General features: G+C 43.8%; 2 protein-coding genes across 6 annotated transcripts; one reads left to right on the top strand and one right to left on the bottom strand.

The window, feature by feature from the left end:
* Window positions 1-1,326: 1,326 nt before the first annotated feature.
* On the bottom strand, window positions 1,327-9,024 carry THG1L (tRNA-histidine guanylyltransferase 1 like). 4 transcript variants are annotated; one of them, XM_028718371.2, is made up of 6 exons: window positions 8,762-9,024; window positions 7,112-7,288; window positions 4,916-5,085; window positions 3,892-3,980; window positions 3,064-3,171; window positions 1,327-2,658 (listed from the first exon to the last, which is right to left on the bottom strand). In XM_028718371.2, exons 1-6 carry the CDS (start codon window positions 9,007-9,009, stop codon window positions 2,497-2,499), a joined length of 954 nt encoding a protein of 317 aa, XP_028574204.2. In that variant the 5' UTR covers window positions 9,010-9,024; the 3' UTR covers window positions 1,327-2,496. The 4 variants fall into 4 exon arrangements, with proteins under 4 accessions (XP_028574204.2, XP_028574207.2, XP_028574205.2 ...); XM_028718374.2 differs by having other exon boundaries at window positions 4,916-4,990; window positions 8,762-8,902; XM_028718372.2 differs by lacking the exon at window positions 8,762-9,024 and adding an exon at window positions 8,627-8,721.
* SOX30 (SRY-box transcription factor 30) lies at window positions 9,022-23,238 on the top strand. Of its 2 annotated transcripts, none has more exons than XM_028718368.2 (5): window positions 9,022-9,210; window positions 17,066-17,305; window positions 18,051-18,287; window positions 19,588-20,080; window positions 21,651-23,238. In XM_028718368.2, exons 1-5 carry the CDS (start codon window positions 9,150-9,152, stop codon window positions 22,030-22,032), a joined length of 1,413 nt encoding a protein of 470 aa, XP_028574201.1. In that variant the 5' UTR covers window positions 9,022-9,149; the 3' UTR covers window positions 22,033-23,238. The 2 variants fall into 2 exon arrangements, with proteins under 2 accessions (XP_028574201.1, XP_028574200.2); XM_028718367.2 differs by lacking the exon at window positions 9,022-9,210 and adding an exon at window positions 9,386-11,108.

Below are 23,238 nucleotides of genomic sequence, written 5' to 3'. Positions count from 1 at the left end.
TGGGCATCACCTTGTTGAAGCTAAGCAGACCCTCAGGGAATCAAACATACACCACCCTGAGTTCCGTGATGTAAGAAAGGTGGCATATAAAACTAAGAAAAGGAAATAAAATACTTGCACTGGTCAAGGATCCTGTGTGATCAGCAGGTCATGAGCCCCAATACCACACTGAAACCTCAGCCAGTATTTCATTTATTTTTATGACAACTTTGCTATGTTTGTAATTATGTAAATCTTTTCATATTGTAAGCTGCCTTGAGCATTGTTTTAACTGTGGAAAGGCAGCATACAAATAAAATGATGATTGGTTGGTTGGACACAAGATGAATGGTGGGAGGAACCAGCTGGGCAACCACCAAGGGAGGAAGGGTCAGAAATCAGGCAGCGGTGGTGGGATAGTAAGTGGTCATGGAGGAGAAACTAGGAAGATGAGGAGTCAGATGGGGTAACAGAGCTCAGTGAGCTGGGAGAGTCTGGCAGAGGAGGGAGGGTCAAGAGGCAGAGGTGAGTCAGGCTAGTGAAGAGTCACAGTTGTCTCTCCCTCCTGCTGCAGCAAGCTCCATCCACCCTTACTACCAGAACCAGGAGAGGGATAAAACGGGTGGAGTAAAGCTAGGCTGCACGCAGACACAGTCTCCGATTGCTTGCAAGAAGCCAGAGAGGAAGAGACAGACAGCTGTGGAGAGATGGGGATTTTTATTCTCAGCAACTGATTCAGGGCATGAGCTGCTGTGCTCATTAGGCCTGAAACCCAGCCAGGTCTATGAAGATCTTATTTCTCTAGTAAAGAGTTAACTCCAGTGTTGAACTGTGATTTATTGATGGGCGTGCTTCGTGACAGCCAGACATTTGTTGATTGATTTGGAGCAGAGGAGAGCATACTACAGGATTGTGGAAGCTACTTTGTGTTTTACTAGTACCCTGCAATCAACCAAATGGGGTACAGTACAAAATATATACATTAGAATTAAAGGATAGGTTGCCTCTGCATAGCTACTGAGTACAGTAGGAGCATCAGAATTCAGCTGAGCTTCGGGTCCTTCACTCAAATCTGTTCCTGAGTACCTCAAACTCTCTTCGTTTCAGCTTTCTAAATTAGCGATTTAGGGGAAGGTTATTGTTGTATACATTAATTGGGAGTTGGACTTCCTTGATCAAACCACCCAGATACTCTGCCCACCCATGATGGAGAGAAAGTAGAACATGGAAGCCTTGAAGTCAAAGATCTATTTGCATGTTTGCAAGGATATTTGTATGTATGATAGGTAGCAGAGTGCACCAGTGATAGAGAATTGACTTATATGATTCCTGAACTATACAAGAGAATTATTCTATAAATCAATGCAAAATTTTATTAACATTACAGCAATAATTTAAACACATATTGCTTGGAAGGTTGTTTTTCTTAATGATTAACCTAACTATAGCAATGAAGATGTCCACCATTTTAGATAAATTGGTTGATTATTGTTATCTCTTTTTCAAAGAGGCTTTAAGGGACCTGGTCTTCTTTAAAAGATAATGCAGGAAAGGCAGAGAGTGAGGAATGGAATGACATTAACAAAATATTCCACATAAAACCCTTTTGTCATTATCTCCCAGCATGTATCATTCCAGTCTCTGCATAGTCAGAGAAAGTATCACATACACTCCAACTCTCCCCCCCCCCCACCTCGGAACAGGTCTTATTACTTCACAGGTCCGGCACAAAGAATGCAGAAGCGCAACACAAACTTTTTTTTGAAGAGTAAAGAACTTCCAGTAAGTTGATTGCCACAATCCTCAACAGCAGGAACTGGATAGTTTCCCAGGCAGCAGAAAATTGAGAGCATGACCTACAAACATATCCTGTTGTGATGCCCCCCCTTATTCAATAAGTTTATTATTCCAGTTTGGTCACCCGAGACCTTCTCTAATAATCAGTAAAGCAGCAAGGAGAGAGTCCAAACAATAAATGTATGATTACGGAGGGAAATTATGTTTCCATAGCTTTCAAAAAAGCCATAACTAATTTACACTTGAGAGAAGACTTCCTAATTAGTTTCAGCCATTTGCTAGGGTATTTTGTTTATCACTCATATAATCCAGAGACATTAGCAACTAGGATAATTTGTAACTTGGCTCCCTGATGATAGAACTTAATTTGAAGCAGGAGTTTAAATGTTATCAGTTTTAAATGGGCAGCTCAAAATCTCATGGGACTTGTACCAGTAGAGTGCCTTTGAGGGCCATAGCCTAAATTAAAGGCATTCCTTTTCAAGTAAAAAGTTTATCAACCTGACAATGATATTATTGTAAGGCACCTCAAAATTTTGATGGGAAAACATACACATCTATGAAACTATAAAAATGAATACAAGCACTACATGGCTTCTTAAGTGCACCACACAAGTTTACTGAAATATCCATCCTGGGCCAGTCACCTATCCGTCTCCCATGGTCCTTGCAGGAGTAAACAGTATGGAGTATTTCACACCAACATCCAGATGGCAAATGTCAGCTATCATCAGCTAGGATTTCAGGATACTGGTCCCAAAACTGATCCCCAATGATATCACAGTGCAAAGCAACTACTGTAGTCCTTGGCCGGGTCACTTCAACTTCCTTCTCTTCCGTTTCCTCTGGAATTTTAATTTTCTTTTTAATGGCTTGATTTACCTATAAAAACAGGTGACAGATTAATGTAGAATCGCAGAACTGAAGTAGGCTAGAAGGCAATTCCAGTTTCATTTCTTTTTAAACTATAATATGAGACAACTCTCAAATTAGAATCATCACTAGTAAAGTTCTGGTCTTTCAGTGGCAGATGTGCTCCTATTGAACCTTCACTACTTAAAATTTGAGGAGTGAAGTTACCAGAGGAATTATTATTTTCACTGAAGACCAGAACATTTCTAGGCTTAAGTTTTGAACAGTGGTAATGTTATAAAAGCAGACACACCTGGAAAATCAGCACACATATGACTGTCAAAAACCACTTACCTCCCAAGTACGGTAAGTATTTTGTATAACAGTTTGTAAAATGCATTACACACAAATAGGTATCTGTCAAAATTATATTACCTTTTGCCACAGTAGAACAGTTCCTTTTCTATACAACAATGATTCGTTATTGTAGTTAATGCTGAACTGAGAAAATAAAATCTCATTCTTGTCACTTGCAACTGTTCCCTAAGGATAAAGAGAAAATATTTTTTTCTTATAAAAACACCACCACACAGGCATATGAAAACACTGACTCCTCTCCATCTAGATCTGAGCACTGTATTTGGAGACAGAATGGAGTGTACACAACCCACCAGTCTCCTTTTCTGCTCTCAATTAGACAAACAGCTAATCCTTATTTATTCCACCTGGTTTTTAAACTTTGAAAAGTGTTATATTCATACTAATATGGAGATAGGAATATAAAGCTATTGGATATAGTTAAAAAAAAAATCTAACCCAGGGGTCAGCAACCTTTTTCAGCCGTGGGCCGGTCCATCGTTCTTCAGACCATGTGGTGGACCGAATGATATTTGTGGGGGTGGGGGAATGAACGAATTCCTATGCTCCACAAATAACCCAGAGATGCATTTTAAATAAAAGGACACATTCTACTCAAATAAAAACACACTGATTCCCGGACTGTCTGCTGGCCAGATTGAGAGGATGATTGGGCTGCATCCGGCCCTCAGGTAACCTATTCACTCTCTCTCTCTCACACACACACACACCCTTGCACTATGATAACTGTGTCACTTACAAACCCTTTCAACCTCATCCAGACTCCCAATTCTCATTGCCCACAACACTTGTGTAATTTGAATGGCTGCACATGATGCTGGCATTAAAACCTCAAGCATGAGTGAACATACTACTTAGCATAATCTTGAAAGAAGACTTTCATACCTGTAGTCGCTTTTGGGCTTGTACAGGTGTCAAGCCACCTCTCTGCACAAGAGTCCAAAATACTGTATTGTAGAGATTATTTATGTGGCCTGCAGGAATGAAATAACAAACATCAGACTACATTGGGAAGCACATTGAACAAGCTTTCTGCCACAGAAGTAGTTACTGAAGGACTTGTATACTATTATATGAACATAAAAAAATTCCTTCCAGTAGCACCTTAGAGACCAACTAAGTTTGTCATTGGTATGAGCTTTCGTGTGCATGCACACTACGGCAGACCAACACAGCTACCTACCTGTAACTATTATATGAATATGATATTGTAAAAATAGTAGTATGTCTTTTTATCTAAGTCCAGTATTTTGGTTCAGTATTTATCAGTGTTTTATATATTATTATCCTACCAACAGTTCCTGTGACATGTTTTTAAAATAGATAAAATTTCCTGTTATGCAGTTTTTTTGTCACATCAAACATGAGGGTTTCTGTAGACCAGCCAGCCAATCTAAAACTACTGCTATCCATTTCATGGAAACACTACTCAGTCAGGTAGCCAGATAATTGGTGGAGGAAGGTGGGGTGGAAGAAAACATGCAAGTAAATTGCTGTGTGCAGTGAAGGGAGAACAACAACAACATGGGTTGCTGTGATTGTCCATCTTATTTGTCGCGCCTTTTACATTCATTGACTAGACTTCTGAAGGCAGCAGCAGGGTTCACATCTTACTACAAAATTGAATATAATACTGTTTGCATTTCTCATGGTGTCGTTGGGATGCAGGGGGGGAAGACATGAAAGCAATGCCTCTCCCATCGTGGCATAAAATTGGAACCTCTCCAAGGTTTTAACTTTTTCCATATGTGTAAGAACTAAAGTCTTGGAATATCCCAGCTGAAGGATAACTCTCTGTAACTACAGGCAATACTGACCAACAATCATAAACCCATGCAAACAAACAAACAAACAAACAAACACAAAAACCTGATGGTGGAGGTTTCTCATGTGTGTAAGAGATGCTTACAATCAGCTTGTCGCCAACTAAGATAGTCCTTTAAATTCTGGTCACTAGGATATAACACAACACGCCCATCAAATCCTGGTGGATACAAAAGAGGCTGGTCCTTAAAGTAATCTTTCCAATAGAAAACGTAGCTGGAGGCAAACTGGGAGACCACATGAGTCATGAACTTACTTGTAAACAGAAAATAAAAAGGAAGTGAAAGTCAATAACATCAGTACTACAACACTGACAAATAAATAAACACTTGAGTACTCTATGTAATGCAAAAATGCATCTGACTCAATGGCCCTGTTCCTGCATCATCAAAATCATGGCTAATACTTTACCATGATATGCCCAAGAGACCACCTTCATTCTTCCCTGCTTGTGCACAAAGGAAACAAAACACAATCCCTGGCTAAGCATTACATCCAACCCATGGATCATGGCTTGTTCTCTTCCGACAAACCATAACCGGTAAGCCAAAAATAAACCTTGGCTATACTTCAGTTGGGGACACGGGTGGCGCTGTGGGTAAAAGCCTCAGCGCCTAGGGCTTGCCGATCGAAAGGTCGGCGGTTCGAATCCCCACGGCGGGGTGCGCTCCCGTTGTTCGGTCCCAGCGCCTGCCAACCTAGCAGTTCGAAAGCACCCCCGGGTGCAAGTAGATAAATAGGGACCGCTTACTAGCGGGAAGGTAAACAGTGTTCCATGTGCGGCTCTGGCTCGCCAGAGCAGCGATGTCACGCTGGCCACGTGACCCGGAAGTGCCTCTTGAGTGAGATGGGCGCACAACCCTAGAGTGTGTCAAGACTGGCCTGTATGGGCAGGGGTACCTTTACCTTTACTATACTTCAGTTTGCTTGGGAATAAAAGAAACCTTTATCCCTGGTTCAACTACAAAACCTAAAACACAGAAATCATGGTTTGTTTCCTCCCAGCACTAGCAGGAAGGAGTGAAACAGACTAAAAGGCACATTTACCGTAAACCATTAATGGCTGAATGTTTCAGAGTTTTCCAGATCTGTGTGATTCACTCCTACATTTTCCAAGTCCAGGAGGTTGAGAGCATCGCATGCATATGAAAACTGGCTAACAGAAAATGAAGATTCTATGAATTTGGCCATTTGCAGGCTGAACTATCATACATAATAGTGCTCAGTCAACTCTCAGGACTGGATGGCTGATTGCATCAATGAGTTCATGACATAGAATGAAAGCCGCAGTATACTGTCATTCTTAAAGCATATCATATGCTAATAACAGCAGCTGATGACCACCTACTAAGCCAAATGGAAAGACTAAACCAATGAAAATGTGCAAATTGAAGCTTATCTGTATACATTCCTTGTTACTTGCTCTCCTACCTTGTGAACTGAATTCACCACCAAAACCCCTTCCACCTCCCAATTTGGTTGCATTTCTTTTGTTTTCTGCAATTATTACTGCATGAACATGAAAGGAGGCCATTACCAAATCTATGAAAAGCAACACATGTTGCATGCATACAACAGTTGTCAAATTTTTATATTATTTCAGATGAAAATGAATTTTAAGCAAAATAAATAGTACACCCCTTGCCTTTACACAGCACCTATTAAAAAGCTGCCAATTTCTACCAAATCAGAATTGTTATGAGTTATTGTCTGTATAGCCAGACACAAGAACTGAGCATAAAGTAAAGGTAAAGGTACCCCTGCCCGTACGGGCCAGTCTTGACAGACTCTGGGGTTGTGCGCTCATCTCACTCTATAGGCCGGGAGCCAGCGCTGTCCGCAGACACTTCCGGGTCACGTGGCCAGCGTGACGAAGCTGCTCTGGCAAGCCAGAGCCGCACACGGTAACGCCGTTTACCTTCCCGCTAGTAAGCGGTCCCTATTTATCTACTTGCACCCGGGGGTGCTTTCGAACTGCTAGGTTGGCAGGCGCTGGGACCGAGCAACAGGAGCGCACCCCGCCACGGGGATTCGAACTGCCGACCATGCGATCGGCAAGTCCTAGGCGCTGAGGTTTAACCCACAGCGCCACCCGCGTCCCTAAGAACTGAGCATAGTAGGGCTTAAAAGAGCAATGTTACTAATACTTTAATCAATATAATATTCTAGCTATATAATAAAATATAAACAAACTGGTTATATTTAAAACATGTTATATGAAGAGTAGATATGCAAATATTGGGTTGGGATGGGAGGAGAGAGAAGCTCTAAAACCAGTTACCTTGCTCTTCTCTTAAACCAGTTGCTTTTCTTTTTGAAAACAAAGCTATATTCATCACTTTGTCCATAGGCAATGACAATATCCTCTAATTCTTGCATTACTGTCTGTGCAGACTTGTTCATCAAGTTAAGAGCACGATCATCATTAGGCTTCTTAAAACCATGTTGCTCGGCAAAGCTTCAAAAAGGGAAAAATACAAAGAAATGAAATTTGTCAAAGTTATTAAAGTGGTTATCAGCATGTTTTTATTTTTAATTTTGGACTGGATCCCATATGCATGTTATTGTGTTTTAGTGTTGCAGTACTAATTTATAATTTATTAAAAGCAGCAGATTTTTGTAACTGCTTCACATTTTTGGCAAATGGAAGGTAAATGTTAAATTGTGGGTGAACATATCAGATGACACAGCAAGTCTTCAAACAACTCTTGTTTATTCACAGGCCACAACAGAACTGAACTAAAGGGTTCAGCCAGCCTGCTTATATTGAGCTACACTTCAACGCAACTGTAACCACTTTCTGTAACTATCCAATCACTGAACGTCACTTTCAATCCCTTATTTGCATATGTGGACCTAAGTGAAAACTATCTACAGTATCCCCCTGCTGGCCCAGGGTGAGAACTTCAGTACATAACAGTCAAACTACTTCCACTGAGGCACTACAAAGAATTCTAGCTATAACTCATATAGCTCAGTGTCTTTTTAAGCAGGATGAAAACCTTCCATTCCTCCTTTCCTTATTCAGAAGCAGCAGGACAATTACAGCTTTTCAAATATTCATTACAATACTGATTGTTATCTGGTATACCAATAGGGGATGACTGGAAGTGAGTTTTGTGAGTTACAAGATGTGAAACAGACAGGTGGATGCAATAAGGGAGGGGTGGCCCACGAACTCCCTGCATATTGTATTCTTTTCAGCACCTGCTGAACACAATCTTTTTCAGACAACCCTACCTAGATGCTTAGGAAGATTGCATGAGTTTTAATTTGTCTTAAGTCTATTCTAATGCAGTTTTAACTTTCTCACCAATATGGGTGGGGTATAAATAAAAATTATAATATTCAGTGTTTTAAATTATGGTTGTAAACTTTTTGTGCATCCTTTTATTGCTTTTTTTTTTTTTTTTGGTAAAGTGCTCTGATGGGTTTTCCCTACAATCAAGTGGTTATACATTTTCTGAACTTAGCTTCATAAAATTTATACACCACTTGATTGTGGGGAGTAAAAAAACGTGCTTAAGAGGAAGGCACGTTTGGCAAACCCTCATCGTGGTCAACTCCCGCAGGGAAACCTACGCCCCCCCTGTGGAAGGACGTGCGGATCCAGAATTTTTACGAAATAAACAGATGCGCACAACGGAGAAATCCTCCCAAACCAAAGCTTCCCACAGTGGTCTTCAGATTACGACAAGTGGCCGCCTTGGCTAAGGAGCTGTGTCCCAAGGATGCTGCCCCGCCCGCATCCGCCTCTGGGTGGGGAGCCCTCCCGATACCCAAGGGCAGCTGTTACCCTGAAATCCGACCACCGGCTCCCTATCCTTGCACGATGCCCTTAACCTCTCCACCCCTCCCTCCTCCCGCCACCATTGGCTGAGCCGTCGCCAGCGGCAACCAAGCTGCCGCCAATAGCTGAAGCGGGGCTTACCGGTGGAAGCCGCGGCCGTCCAACCGGACCACGACCCAGCAGTTGGGCAAGCACGTGGCCTCGTCTTCGAAACCCCGCACGTATTCGAACTTGCTCTTCGCCATGGCGACGCGGCCGCAGCTCAGCCGCGCGCGCAGACCGAGGGAAGCGGCGGCGGCGGCAGGAAGAACGACACCAAGCCTGGGCAGCGCCAGCATCAGCGGAAGCTGCGTCGCGCGATCCCGGAAGGCTGGATCGCATACAAACATTTCCCCCCCCCCCCCGTCCTCCGCTCTAGCCGCCAGTCTCTATGACGCCGCAAGGTCTTTCGGGATTGCAGCTCCCTAACCGCATTAGCCGCCTCTCAGTGCCGGGCGCAAAAAGCCTCGCCGCAGAGGCGACGGGATAAATGCAGAGCGAACCGAAGCTGAAAGCCACGCCCTCCAGTCTCGATACCGCCCATCCTGGATGTGCGTAGGCTGCTGCGGGTAGTTTAATGGGGGCGGGGGAGGAAAAGAGGTCCTCGCGCCGTGTGTGTTATGTGCGCACGCGCGCCTGCCTTTTCTCAATCTGGTGTCGGGGGACTACAATTCCCATCATCCCTGGCCACTGGTCAAGCCTGCCGGGGCTGATAAGAGTTGTAGTCCCGCGACGCCGGGTTGAGGAAAGGCGGGCGAACGTGCTTAATGGGGATTCTGACAGTGTTGTTTCGGGTCTCCATTAACCCAGTTCCCTCTGCCCGTTGAATCCTCCCTTCCCACCATCAGGTGCAACACGTGTCGCACCGTGCGGGGGTAACCCATCCCGCACTCCTTTTAAGTTTTATCCTCGCCGTGGTCGTCTCCATCCTCCCAACCCCGTAGGGGGGAAATGAGCTGGTGTTTGTCAAGGAAGGAGGCGACGCGCTGAAAGCGCACGGACTGAGGGAAGCGCGCCTCGCGCGGCAGCTGTTGGCGAAAGGGAACGTTGGGGGCGAGGGAGCCGGCGGAGGGCGCGCGCGCGTCGCCGCCAAACGAAGCCCTTTCAAAAAAGCGGGAAAGGCGCGTGGGTTCGTCCCGGGGGTCTCCATGGCGACCTCATTGTTACGCGGCCCCCAGGGTCGCCCTGGCGACACCAGGGATGGGAAAGTGCGGGAGGCACGTGGATCCAGCCAGGCGGCTGTTGCCATTTCCCGTCGGTGCCCCGAGGCGGTGCGAGACTCCTGCGAGCCGGAGGGCGGGGTCCGAGCGCGGCGCGCGTGCCCCTTGGCGGGAGGGGGAGCCGAGAACGTTTGCGAACCAACCGCAGGAAACAAACGGGCGGTCACAGAGGGCGGAGGCTGAGCTCACAATCCCCGCAACAATCCCTCTCCCCGGGGGGGCGGGCTACGGCATGGAAGAAGGGGCGCAGGGGGAAACCCCCCGAGAGCAGCACCGCCTCCTGCACCCCGCGGCTTGGCAGGGCGCTCCCCGGATGGACCACCTTCTCCTGCACCCTCTCTCGGGGCAGGGGGCCAGGGACCCGCACCTCCTGCTCTTCTCCCCCAAACAGGGGCCGCAGCACTCCCTGCTGCACCCCCTGCCGCCCGCCAAGCAAAATGCCCTGCGCAGGGAGCAGAAACCTCCGCTGCCTGGGGAAGGGCTTGCCTATAAAGAGCAGCAGCAGCAGCACCTGTTGGAAGACCAGCCCTGCCTTGCCAGGCAGCTCTGCCAGCCTGGCCTCGGGTTGGAACCTGGGGTTTGCGAGAAGCTGGAAGAGGCGGTGGCGGAGGGAAATGGCCAGCAGAAGGTGCTGCAAGTGAAAGCGGAGGAGCGGGAGCAAGAGAACCAACTGCTCCCGACGGGCTGCAGCAACAAGAAAAAGAGAGGGGAGCACAGAGCGGCTGCCAGTCGTCGAGGAGGGAAGGAGGAGGGAAGCAGCGGCGCGAAAGGAGGGGGGGAAGTCAAAGTGGGGAAAGGAGAAGAGCCGGAGGAGATCAAGAAAGAGGTGAAGGTGGAAGAGAATTGTGATGCCAAAGCCTTGGGGTCCGGAAAAGAAGGGGCCATCAAAACGGAACTGGTGGAGCCTCGCGAGGAAGCTTGCAAGGGGAGGGAAGAGGTGGCATCCAAGCCTCGCCCCTCCTCCAACGGCCCAGCTCATGTCCACAAAGATGCTGACTTGGCTCAGTCTCTCGGGACTCAGCATCCTCAAGAACTGAAGATTCCTGTCACGCTCCATGCTGTCCCTCCTGGGGCTAGAATCCAGTTTCAGGGGCCACCTCCATCTGAGCTCATAAGAGTGACTAAAGTGCCAGTGGCACAAGTACCCCTTAAAATGCAGTCCTTGCTGGAGCCTTCAGTGAAAATAGAAACGAAAGATGTGCCTCTCACAGTGCTACCCTCAGATGCAGGTAGTAGATAGGTATAATAGAATTTGCCAAGTTGCCCTTTAGTCGCTATTATGTACAAGTAAACACTTGTAGAACTGCTCATACACATTAATCTGCACCACTATTATTCCAAACTTTTTTTAAAAAAATATGAAGGGCCAGAAAGAAGATAGGGCTTCACTCAAGTTCATGCAATTAACATGCAACAGCTCACTGTATACTTTACTGGCTGTTGCAACCACCAAAGATTATGAAGATGGTCAATTATGCAAAGTCCCTTCTACAACTTTTTAATATTTGCAGGAGCTTTCTGTTGAGGAAGTGTGCCACTGCCCTCTTTAATACATTGTAACCAGGGCACAGAGATTAACAACAAAGTGCTTCTTTCATGTGTGGCAGATTAAAGACTAACATTTTTTGTGCCATCAGCATTTATAGACCAGTATCCACTTCATCGCCAGTTTATGCCACAATAAATCTGTTAGGCCTTGTTCTGACCCTCTTCCAAGGAGCCCAGGGCACTGTACAAACATCCACCTTTATTTTCACTACAATACTGAAGTAGGCTTGGCTGAGACTGTTACCCATAAAGCATTCTTGAGCCTTTGGGCACATTAGGTATTTTGAAGGAGTATTGTGGGCACCAACACCTCTAGTTGCTTCCCCCCCTCCTCCCAGTAGTCAGAAAGAAAGCACACACAGAGATTGTTTGGTTTTTCAAAAGGTTTGGTAAAAGTCAAATCCAGTTGAATTAAAATGAATCCTCTTGAATTTGCATGATTTTATGTGGGGTTCCGCAAAAAGAAACACACACCCACACCCAACCCCACCTTATAGTGGTACACAACACAGTTAAAAAAAGAAAAGGCAGATCCGGTGCTTTCAGGTATCAAAAGCATTGATCAAAGCATGGCTACTCTTGATCTTTACACACAATAAAAAACACCCCCAATAAATTACAGAATATGTCTGCAGACACAGGTGACTATGATTTGATTATGGTTTTGAAGAGATCCCTTGTATTACGAGGATCCAGGAATATCTGTGCCTAAGATCAGTGTCTTTGTGCCATGGCAGCTCTGGAAAGTACCAGATCCATGGTTCAGTCAATTGACACGTGATATATGATGTGATACTGGTTCTGGGAAACACCTGTGAAAAATTCTGCAATTCCAAGGGGATCTGATTTACTGGCTCCAATGTGCACAGGCACATGTGTGCACCTCTTTCCTTATTCCCATGGCACCTGTTTCCCCTGGTTGATCCATTTTCTTCAGGCTCCCAGATAACTCCTCCTTCCCTCCTATGCTATTTACTTTCTTCCCTTCACATTCTGTTAGCAGCTCAGGGGCTGATCTGAGTCTTGAAAAGCATATCAAGCTGAAAGAGCAATGCCTTCCTTTCATTTTTCTGAGCCCTGAAATGCAGACAGAGAAGAAAAAAGAAGTGGGAAAGAGTGCCATCCTTTCAACTTCTTCCTTCAGCTCTATGTTCTTTTCAAGGGGGAGGGAAGTAACAAGCCTTCTGCCAACTCAATGAAGGGACAGTGAGCAAAGTAGTAGTAATAATAATAATAATTTATTATTTATACCCCGCCCATCTGGCTGAGTCTCCCCAGCTACTCTGGGCGGCTCCCAATCAAATGTTAAAAACAGTACAGCATTAAATATTAAAAACTTCCCTAAACAGGGCTGCCTTCAGATGTCTTTTAAAGATAGAATAGCTGCTTATTTCCTTCACATCTGAAGGAAGGGTGTTCCACAGGGCAGGCGCCACTACCGAGAAGGCCCTCTGTCTGGTTCCCTGTAACCTCACTTCTCACAATGAGGGAACCGCCAGAATGCCCTCGGCGCTGGATCTCAGTGTCCGGGCTGAATGATGGGGGTGGAGATGCTCCTTCAGGTATACAGGACCGAGGCCGTTTAGGGCTTTATAGGTCAGCACCTACACTTTGAATTGTGCTCGAAAACGTACTGGGAGCCAATGCAGATCTCTCAGGACCAGTGCTATGTGGTCCCAGTGGCCACTCCCAATCACCAATCTAGCTGCCACATTCTGGATTAATTGCAGTTTCCGGGTCACCTTCAAAGGTAGCCCCACTTAGAGCGCATTGCAGTAGTCCAAGCGGGAGATAACCAGAGCATGCACCACTCTGGCGAGACAGTCTGTGGGCAGGTAGGGTCTTAGCCAGCGTACCAGGTGGAGCTGGTAGACAGCTGCCCTGGACACAGAATTAGCATGCGCCTCCATGGACAGCTGTGAGTCCAAAATGACTCCCAGGCTGCGCACCTGGTCCTTCAGGAGCACAGCTACCTCATTCAGGACCAGGGAGTCCCCCACCCCCGCCCACCCCCTGGCCCCAAAAACAGTACTTCTGTCTTGTCAGGATTCAACCTCAATCTGTTAGCCGCTCTCCATCCTCCAACTGCCTCCAAGCACTCACACAGGACCTTCACCGCCTTCACTGGTGTAGAACCTGGAGGCATTGCTCCCAACAAACTGATTTGTAGCCAAGATTACCAATTATGAATTGTTGTAGCAAAACAAACCTTGATCACTGGCTTGGGTGTTACTCTAAGCCAGATGTCATAGTTTGTTTCTGCTTAGTGCAAGTAAGTAGGAGGCAAACATGCTCAAAGTAAATTTTTATTTAATAAATTTCAATACTACCCTTCAAGAATAAAGTTTTCTCATCAGCCTCAAGGGCTGCCCCACATAGAATGCATTGCAATATTCCAGTCTGGTGAAATTACCAACCTTAGTGAAATTAATGGGGATCTTTTTGAAATACTAGGGTTCAGAATTATCACTTGAGTGACTTTCCAAAGTCAGACATAAAGGTTGAGCAATTGAAGGCTTTTGATCTTGTGCATATCTGCATTAGTTTCGGTGAGATTTACTCCCCCAAGTATAAGGGTGCATAGGATTGCAGCACCAGACAACTTTAAATTTAGCTCTCACCATTTCTAAGCTGTATCCCTTGAGTTCTGACCACAGGAACATCTGTAGTGGATATGTAATTCTTTTCATAGATTAATAGTTGTTGATATGCATTCCAATCCTTAATACTTGTACTTTGAAATAATTCAGGAAGCTTAGATTCAGATGTATGAGTAAAGTTTAGTACCTTAGTGCCTAAAAACAATATTCTGTTTTTAGTACATCTCTGTTTAAGCCAGTGGTTCTCAACCTGTGGGTTCCCAGATGTTGTTGGACTGCAACTCCCATCATCCCTGAGCTCTGGCCTTGCTAGCTAGGGATGATGGGAGTTGTAGTCCAACAACATCTAGGGACCCACAGGTTGAGATAAAATGACTCAGGAACAGCTATTGGTTAAAGTGGTGCTCCTCCTGAATGGTTGATGTATGCCTGGGTGGACACCCCCCCCTTTCCTAGTCTAGGGATGTACCCTGGATTCAAATCAAACACTTCAAGCATGTACTTCAATCGTAAGCTGTTTCACCTAGTTAGGGCTTTTCCTTCCAGCTCTGTGCTGCTGGTGTCAATGCCTGTATTGAGACTGGAGCATGGAGAAAACAAATTCCACACAATGTGTCTGATTGATGTCTGCTGCAGTGGCAGCAGAACTGTTAGGGAACTGCTCAGTATGGAGTTGAGCCAGGACATTTTGCCCCCTTCTGCCTGGTGATGCTTCCCAACTCCATACTTTACAGCACCCTTTCCCAACTTGGTGCCTTTCAGACATTTTGGACTACAACTCCAATAGCCATGCCACCTGGCCATAAGCATAGGCAGGATTTTTTTGGGGGTGGGGGGTGGGGAGAGACCTTTGTTGGGGGCGCAGAACCAACGTGATTGGTTGGTTAGTTAAGTATTTATATTGTTTTACTTGATGGGGGGCAGCTGCCCCTCCCTTGGCTACACCCATGCACCTGGCTAATGGAAGGGATGATAGGAACTGGTAGTCCAAAATATATGGAACACACCATATTGGCAAAGTCTGCCCTACAGAGTGAGACACTGCTGCTGCTGCCGCCAGTGTGTGTCCTGGCCTCTCCCCTGGTTGTTTGTCAACTAGAGTGTCCCATCCCCCCAGTGGGTCTTGAATCCCTGTCCCAGTAAGGGGGTGTGTGTATATGTGCATGTGCTCTTTGCAGATGAAATTGTGTGGGTGCCATGTTGTGTGTCTTCTTCCTATTTATTTTATTATTTATTATTTATTTATGTGGCATAAATGTGGCATAAATTTAAAAAATAATAATAATCAAAAACAACAACAACCCAATAACCCCACCCCCTATTCAACGTGTCATGTGCTAATAAATGAGTGGTGTGAGCATAACAGGATTTGAACTACTTCCTAGAAGAATGCTTGTGGACTGGCAGTAGCATGGTAATTACTGACTGTGCCACTAGGGTTGATGAACAGGGGGCGCTGTAGTGTCATCTTGTGTGTGTGTGGTGATGGGGATGTCTGCTAGGTGGGTGTCCCATTCATTGACTCCCTGTGTGTCAGATGGGCAGTCTCTGATTGCTGGGTATTGCCTGGGTTTTTCCTGTTCCCCTGTGTCCCCCCCTTCCCTGAGCATGCTTTATATACCACTGAACACCACCCCAATCTCTTGAGTAGTGCGAGATCCAGGGGTTCCAGGCACTTACCCAGGGTTCGGTTTCCTCAGAATGAGGGACAGTGGAGACCATGGTGTCTTTAGGATATATGGTTTATTTATACATATATACAACCTGAGCCTGTGATGGAGGTGCTCACAGCATCTTGCTTCTCCCATAGCCACATCCTTGGATTCCAGCACAAGTCAGACATGGCTGTGTGTCTCTCAGCTGCCCAGGCTGCTTCCAGCCTCTACCACTTACACACCTCCCTTGCTTTTGTCTTTCTAACTGCCAGACAGTTGAGGGAGGGAGACCCACTCATTTCTGCTCTGGCACAGAGCCACTTCCTTTGTTACCTTAATGACGCATACTTGCGGGGCCATTATCAAGAAACGTGTCTGGCTATTCCAGCAGCAACTGGATCCTTGTTGGATCCAGGAATTAGGAGGGACTCAGACATACAGTCTACTGCTCCCTCTCTGCAAAATCACAACAGATGCAGTGGCTGCTTTGGCAGTACTATATATATATGGAGCACAAAGACACCATCTCTAGTGTACTTGGCAGTATGCAATACCTTCCTACACTCAAAAATGAAGGGGATTTTGTTGATAATTCAATAAATATTTGCTTTTCAAGTAAGCAAATATAATCATAGCCCTGTCTGGTCCTGAGGACTCTTCCCCAAGCTCTACTCCTTTCCAGCTCTACTTTACACTCTTCTTGAACTTGCTGGAATATGTCCTTGAACTCTGATAATGCCTCTAGTTTGTCTAGTTGATGGAAGGGGTGAGTGAGAGTGTGTAAAACTAGCCTAGTGGACAAAGATAAAATTTACATTCATTGTTCCACCCACTTTTGTCTTTGGCGCCACCTACCACTGACACATGGCCCTCGGAAGGGAATGTGGCTCTGTCTGAAAAAAGTTTCCATATCACAAATCACTTGTGAAGCTCCCCTCGATTTCAAGCACAGTTTGCCATGTGGTTTGAGAGAGTTGCTGTTACTCCTTTCCTGCTGTGATTTTGGAAATGTGTTTATAGCAGCTGAATTCTATTTTTATGGAAGCTTTTTTTAAAAGTCCCATTACATTACAGTACTGTATCACATTTAAAATATAGCATATGCACTGTCATTCTCTATTACTGTATTTCTTTTGGTATATTGCTGTTGGCCCCCTTGAGAGGACTTGATCCAGAAAGGTGTCTTATAAAAATTTAAGGAAAATAAGCCAAAAGCTCCTGTGGGCTTATGACAATGGTTTCATGGTTATTTGGAGCTTGGACTTTATTTCTATAGTCTGCACTAAAGTAATGAGCCCAGAATCATTAGCAAACTCATTATTTTTAACTACAAACTTTGTATGGTACTTATACTGCCTACCCATCCATCTTTCTTTCCTGTAGGGATACCAGACACTCCATTTAGCAAAGACAGAGATGGCCATGTCAAGCGTCCCATGAATGCATTTATGGTGTGGGCAAGAATTCACCGGCCAGCCTTAGCCAAAGCTAACCCTGCTGCCAATAATGCGGAGATAAGCGTTCAGCTTGGATTGGAGTGGAACAAACTCACAGAAGAGCAAAAGAAACCTTATTATGATGAAGCTCAGAAGATTAAAGAAAAGCACAGAGAAGAATTCCCTGGTATAAAACAGGTTTTGTTATTTTACATGTTTCTCAACATCTGATGGTCTTGATGCAGTACTTTGTGTTATCCAGAAATAGGTTTATGAGTGGGGAAAGGTGGGGTTCAAGGATGATACTTGGAAGGAAATACCAAAAAGAACCAAAAAAACCACCACCATGCAGGAACCACAAGGCAGTCTTTCTTAAAGCTTTTGTCACCACCACCCCTTCTATTTCCATAGTCCAATGGTTTCTTTTCAGGCTCTGAAAGTTTAAAAACTAGTTCAGAAGAGGGAGCTGCTTAAAGGAGCTGTACTCTGTAAGTTCTTGTATGCATGGATGTTGCACATGTGCATTTTTACAGCATGTGCCATTGACATTATTTAAGTATTTAAAACTGAGTACAATAGCAGATTTATTATAGCAAATGCTACTGGGCCAAGTTCAAGGTGTTGCCATTAGTATATAAAGCCCTTAACAGGATGGGACCAGTTTACTTGCAAGATCACTTTACCCTATAAATGCTCAATTGACAGCTTCCACCAGTGGAACTGGCACTGTTACAGGTGCAACATAATACTTGTTCTGCAGTTATAAGAAATTGATCTTTTGATCCAGACATTGGAACTCCCTGCTTATTAACACCAGGCAGGTGCTTTCACTGTACTCTTTTTGGTGTCCTTCCTTTGTTATTACATTAATCAGTTTTGAAATAAAATAATCCATTATATTTCAGCGAGCCTACTCTTTTATATTCCCACAGGTTGGGTTTACCAGCCACGACCTGGCAAAAGGAAGCGGTTCCCCTTGACAGTCTCCACAGTATTCTCTGGCACTACTCAGAATATCATTGCTACCAGCCCAATGACAGCCTCCACTGTCTTTACTGGGACATCTCAGAATATTATTACTACAAATCCAACCACCATTTACCCTTTCCGATCTCCCACCTACTCTGTGGTCATACCCAGCGTACAGAACAGCATTGGACACCCAGTCTGTGAGTTCATTCCAATAGTTTATGTGAGTTCATTATACGATAGGAACTACAAAAACCCACTGTCTGTATTCTTGTTGAGAGTATGATTATGTAGGATTATGTAGGAATATTTGATGTTGAGATATGGCCATAGTTTTGCAGTAGCCTTATAAATTCATTTCCAAATTAGATTAGTGAAGTACAGAATGTTTTGTTTATATGCTTGTTTATTTGTTTTAATCATTCTCAAAGCAAAGTTGGGTCATTATTCTTACTAGCAAAACATCTGTTAAGTCTGATGAGAGAAGCAAAAGCGATTCAGTTCTCTTCTGCCTCACCACTCTCCACCCTTTCATATATCATTAATTTAATGAAGAGTAAGACACCAGGGCATGCTCACTTTTCTAAATCTAGTCCTGCCCCATGTTTCCCCAAAATGAACATGGCTTGAAAGTCTTGAAGAAAGGATAAGGAGCCTTCATCACCACTACCACACTGAAGGTCTTTCAGGTTCTGTGTTTCCTCCTTCCCTGCTGAGCCCACATCCCAGTTTTCAGAGGCTGCCTTAGAAATATATTGCCCCTCCCCAACACTCTGAAGTTGACTTCAGGAGGGAAAGAAGAAGCATTATATCCCATTCCCTATGCTCAGTTATGCCAGTGTCTGGAATGAGAATCAGATTTTTCTCCCTTTCAGCTGTATCACATATTGCAACTGTTTCCTTTGGGGTTTTTTTAGAACTCCATGGGAACTATTAAAAACCAAGCTAGTCCCTGTCTGCACAGCCCTGTTTGTAGGTCTTTTCCTTGGTCCCATGAGACACTGTTAGGGGAGAAAATGTTGGGGACTTGATTTTATATAAAAGATTCAGTTTTATGCTGATAGAGAATTGAGAGACTTGCCAAAAAGTGCCTGGAAAGTCTTAGCCTTCCATGTTCAATGACAGCACACTGCATACTGGGCATCATTGTGAGGAAAACTTGTAGGAAATTTATAAAGAAAAGACATTTTAAAAAAAATTTAACAATCTAAATATTGAATGTCTTTCTTAATGTTGCTGATTCATGAAATTGCATCCATAGATGTCTTCGGGTATGAAACTGCAGTAGGTTATGCTAGGGTTGCCATATTTCAAAAAGTGACGATTTGGACATATGGCAACCATAGGTTATGCTATATTAAAGAAAAGCTTAAAAAATGATGAGGGGTGATCCAGTGCTATTTCATGAATCATTCTTTCTATAATCACATAGTATAATATTTATAACGTAGTGTTAATGGGACCTTCTCACTTACGGCTAATACTTTCTCTTCTCCAAAGGTGAAGCCCCTTCTACTATCCAGCTGCCAGGTCCTTCTGCTCAGCATCCAGGCCCTATTACGCTGTTCCAGCCAAATGTAGGAAGCACAGCGCCACTGGCTGCCTCAACGGCAAATCTGCCGATTCGTCCAGTGCTTCAACCTCAGCGTTTTGCTGCACCTTCACCAACAGAAGCTCACCGTGTATCTTCAGGAACAAATTGCTCTATAAAGAGACCAACCCAGATTTCTATCGAAAGCGCAAGCAGGAACCCAAATAATACAAGCACCACACATTCCAGATACAGTGTCTCAAATAGTCAACCCCCTAAGGAGTACTCAGGTGTTTCTTCTTGTTCTAGAAATGGACCCATTCCTCAAGCTCCTCCCATCCCCCATCCACACGTTTATCAACCTCCTCCCATTGGTCATCCAGCCACCCTGTTCGGAGCTCCTCCTCGATTTTCATTTCATCATCCTTACTTTTTACCTGGGCCCCATTATTTCCCATCAAGGTAATGCAGCTATTTATTTGTGTTCTGCAGTAAAGGTGCCTATGTAGACAGACAACCACGGAAGGATTTGCAGACTTCTACAAGGAAAAGATTGAAAAGAACCTGTGTGAATTTCCATGTACAGTCGTACCTTGGAAGTCAAACGGAATCCATTCCAGAAGTCCGTTCAACTTCCAAAATGTTCGGAAACCAAAGCACGGCTTCTGATTGGCTGCAGGAAGCTCCTGCAGCCAATCAGAAGCCATGGAAGCCCCGTTGGACATTTGGCTTCCAAAAATAGTTCGCAAACCGGAACAGTCACTTCCGGGTTTGCGACGTTCAGGAGCCAAAATGTTCGAGAAGTAGGCTGTTCGATTTCCAAGGTACGACTGTATACTCTTCCTTTCTGTCCACCCTTTCCCCCTCTTTCCTCACACATTTATCCTCTATTCATTTCATTCCGCTGAAACATTTCTCATCATACTTTGCAGTGACCAAAGGGCTTTTTAATAAGGGTTTCTTTTTCATTCTTGCTTTTTAAATTTGATCTGTGACCTTGACATTGTTGTTTAAACTTTTCTCCTCAACTCACTTTCCTCCTTTGAAAGGAGAACCTCTCATTCAGGTTCTCTTGACTCTTTGGTCATCTCCAGATGACCTGTTTAATGAGCATTCAGCCTGATATGTTTGTGGGGAAATTAGTCAATATTGCATCAAACAAGTGTTATCGCAGAAGTTTCCAGTCCCTTTTCTTATCACAAAAGGCCATCATGTTCTGCAACAGTTGGTATTCACCCATGCTTATATCAGCTTAGAAGACCTTGCTCAATGAGCCACAGTCTAAAAGCTAGGCTGATTGTTATGAAGAAGGGGGCTTTTTTAGTGGTGGCTTGGATACTGTGTAATGTTCTTATTGAGGTGGTTTATCAATCTTGCTGCTTGCTAGTATATCGTTTGTTTGTTTCAAAAAGCTTCTAGTTAAATTGAGTATTTTTCAAAGCTGTTTATTTTGATGTAGTCTTCAGTTTTACTTCACTTTTATACTGATGGTTTGTTTGCTATTTTATGTTATGAAGTGTGGTAGAGGTGTTATGAGGTGTGGTATAGGTCAAAAGTTGGAATCATTCATTACAAAAAAACAGGTCTGTATTAAGAGTTATGGGATGTATGTGGCTACATGGTCCTGCCCCTGGTTGCTTAACTGGACCAGATGACCTTCTGGACCAGAAAAGGGGAACATATGGTCTTCCAGGTGCTGTTGGGCTCCAACTCCCATCATGTGTAACCACTGGCCATGTTGGTTCAGACTGATGAGAGTTGGAGTCCAACAATAGCTGGAGGGGTACAAGTCCCCACCCTGTTCTTGTTGTCTCTTCTAAATTAGATATTCTGTATAATGTACCATGGGCACACATCTTGGCTTTTTGAAACACGGCCATATTATTGTATTCTATTTGCAATTGTGTCCCATGACTAAGGTAATCCCTTTATTATGGTAACTGGTTTCCAGATTTGAATACAAACAAGCTATAATATATCATTCAGTTTTATGATAAAAGCCGTGATGTAACTCATCTTTGTCTTGCTGCAGCACATGTCCATACAGTCGCCCACCATTTGGCTACGGAAACTTCCCCAGCTCCATGCCTGAATGTCTTGGCTTTTATGAAGACCAGTATCAAAAACATGAGGCGATGTTTTCTGCTCTGAATAGAGACTATCCTTTTAGAGAGTATCCTGATGAGCATACACATAGCGAAGACTCCCGTAGCTGCGAGAGCTTAGAAGGGACATCCTATTACAGCAGCCACAGTCAGACTGAAGAAGAATACTTAAATCCTATGCCACAGCTGGACATTGGGGCCCTTGAGAATGTTTTTACTGCAACCCCATCCACACCCTCTAGTGTACAGCAGGTCAATGTGACTGATAGTGATGACGAGGAAGAAGGAAAGGTGTTAAGAGATTTGTAATTTTAAAAACCCAAATGATAGTATCCAGCATAATTTTTTAAAGCATGAAATAAAACATGTTGGTCATATAACACTATTTTAGTGAGTGTGGTCAAGAAGACATAATTGATCCAGGTTTTAAAATTGTTATGATACATTGGAGGTTTTTCAGGGCACTGTACCATCGCAGGAGTTGTACCTTAATAGACCTGATTTCATATACTTTACCTTGTCACGGTAGGTCATAAGACTGAGCTGTTTGTATTATATGTTTGTGCACCATCTTTCTGTCAAACTTCCAGAATCTGACTGATGCACTTTATTGATGCTGCACAGACACAGCAGTGATCTACCTGCACCATGCATTCAGTTTTACATGCATGCAAAGGAAAGGTGTGACTCATTCATGGAGTCAGGACATAATGCCATCAGTTTTATGTCGATGCAATGCCAGAAGCAGCAGATACATTCACCAGGCTTTTCTAGAGACTTACCCGTCTAATCCTACATGGCAATAGGATCACTCACTTATGGGGGCAGACTTTCCTAACTCAGAACTTTTGTTATTTATGTTCCTAGATGACATAGTGGGATGTTCATTCTAATCTACATATTTATGGAGCAAGTGAAATTCTGTTTATTTTCAGGATTTTAAAATTGCTATCTTTTTAAAGCACTTGTTTCAGATTATATATATATATATATATATATATATATATATATATATATATGCGCTGAAAATGGTTACATAGTAGTCTGAAATTCTACAGCCCCTCTTATGATTTTAACTTCCTCCTCGATAAGAGGATTTCATATTTAAAGCCCACATAAATGGGACTGTTGAATGAACAAGTAATGGTGAATCTAGCTGTGTGTTGTATACAAGTGGGCTATGATTCTATACCAGAGTATATTTAACAGTAATATCTCAGGCATACATTTTAAATGTATCTTTTGAAAAATAGATGTAACAGAAGGTAATGTTGCTAAATGTTCATGTTAGAAAACATTTTTATTTTGATATTTTTCTTTGTTTTGGGGGTGGGGTTGATAGTACATTTGTTCGATTTTTGTTACATTAAAATAAAATCACATGAACTGTATGTTGTTAGCTCTATATATTGTGATGAACTATGAATTAAGAATGTCATGATCCTATTGTGTCCATGTAATAATAAGTGAAAACACAGTAACCACTTTAAAGTCTCTTCAGGGATATTTGTTATA

This window comes from Podarcis muralis, chromosome 2 (genome assembly GCF_964188315.1).
Source record: "Podarcis muralis chromosome 2, rPodMur119.hap1.1, whole genome shotgun sequence".
Classification (NCBI taxonomy): domain Eukaryota; kingdom Metazoa; phylum Chordata; class Lepidosauria; order Squamata; family Lacertidae; genus Podarcis; species Podarcis muralis.
The sequence above is the reverse complement of the archived record's forward strand: the minus strand, read 5'-3'. Positions and strand labels throughout refer to the sequence as shown.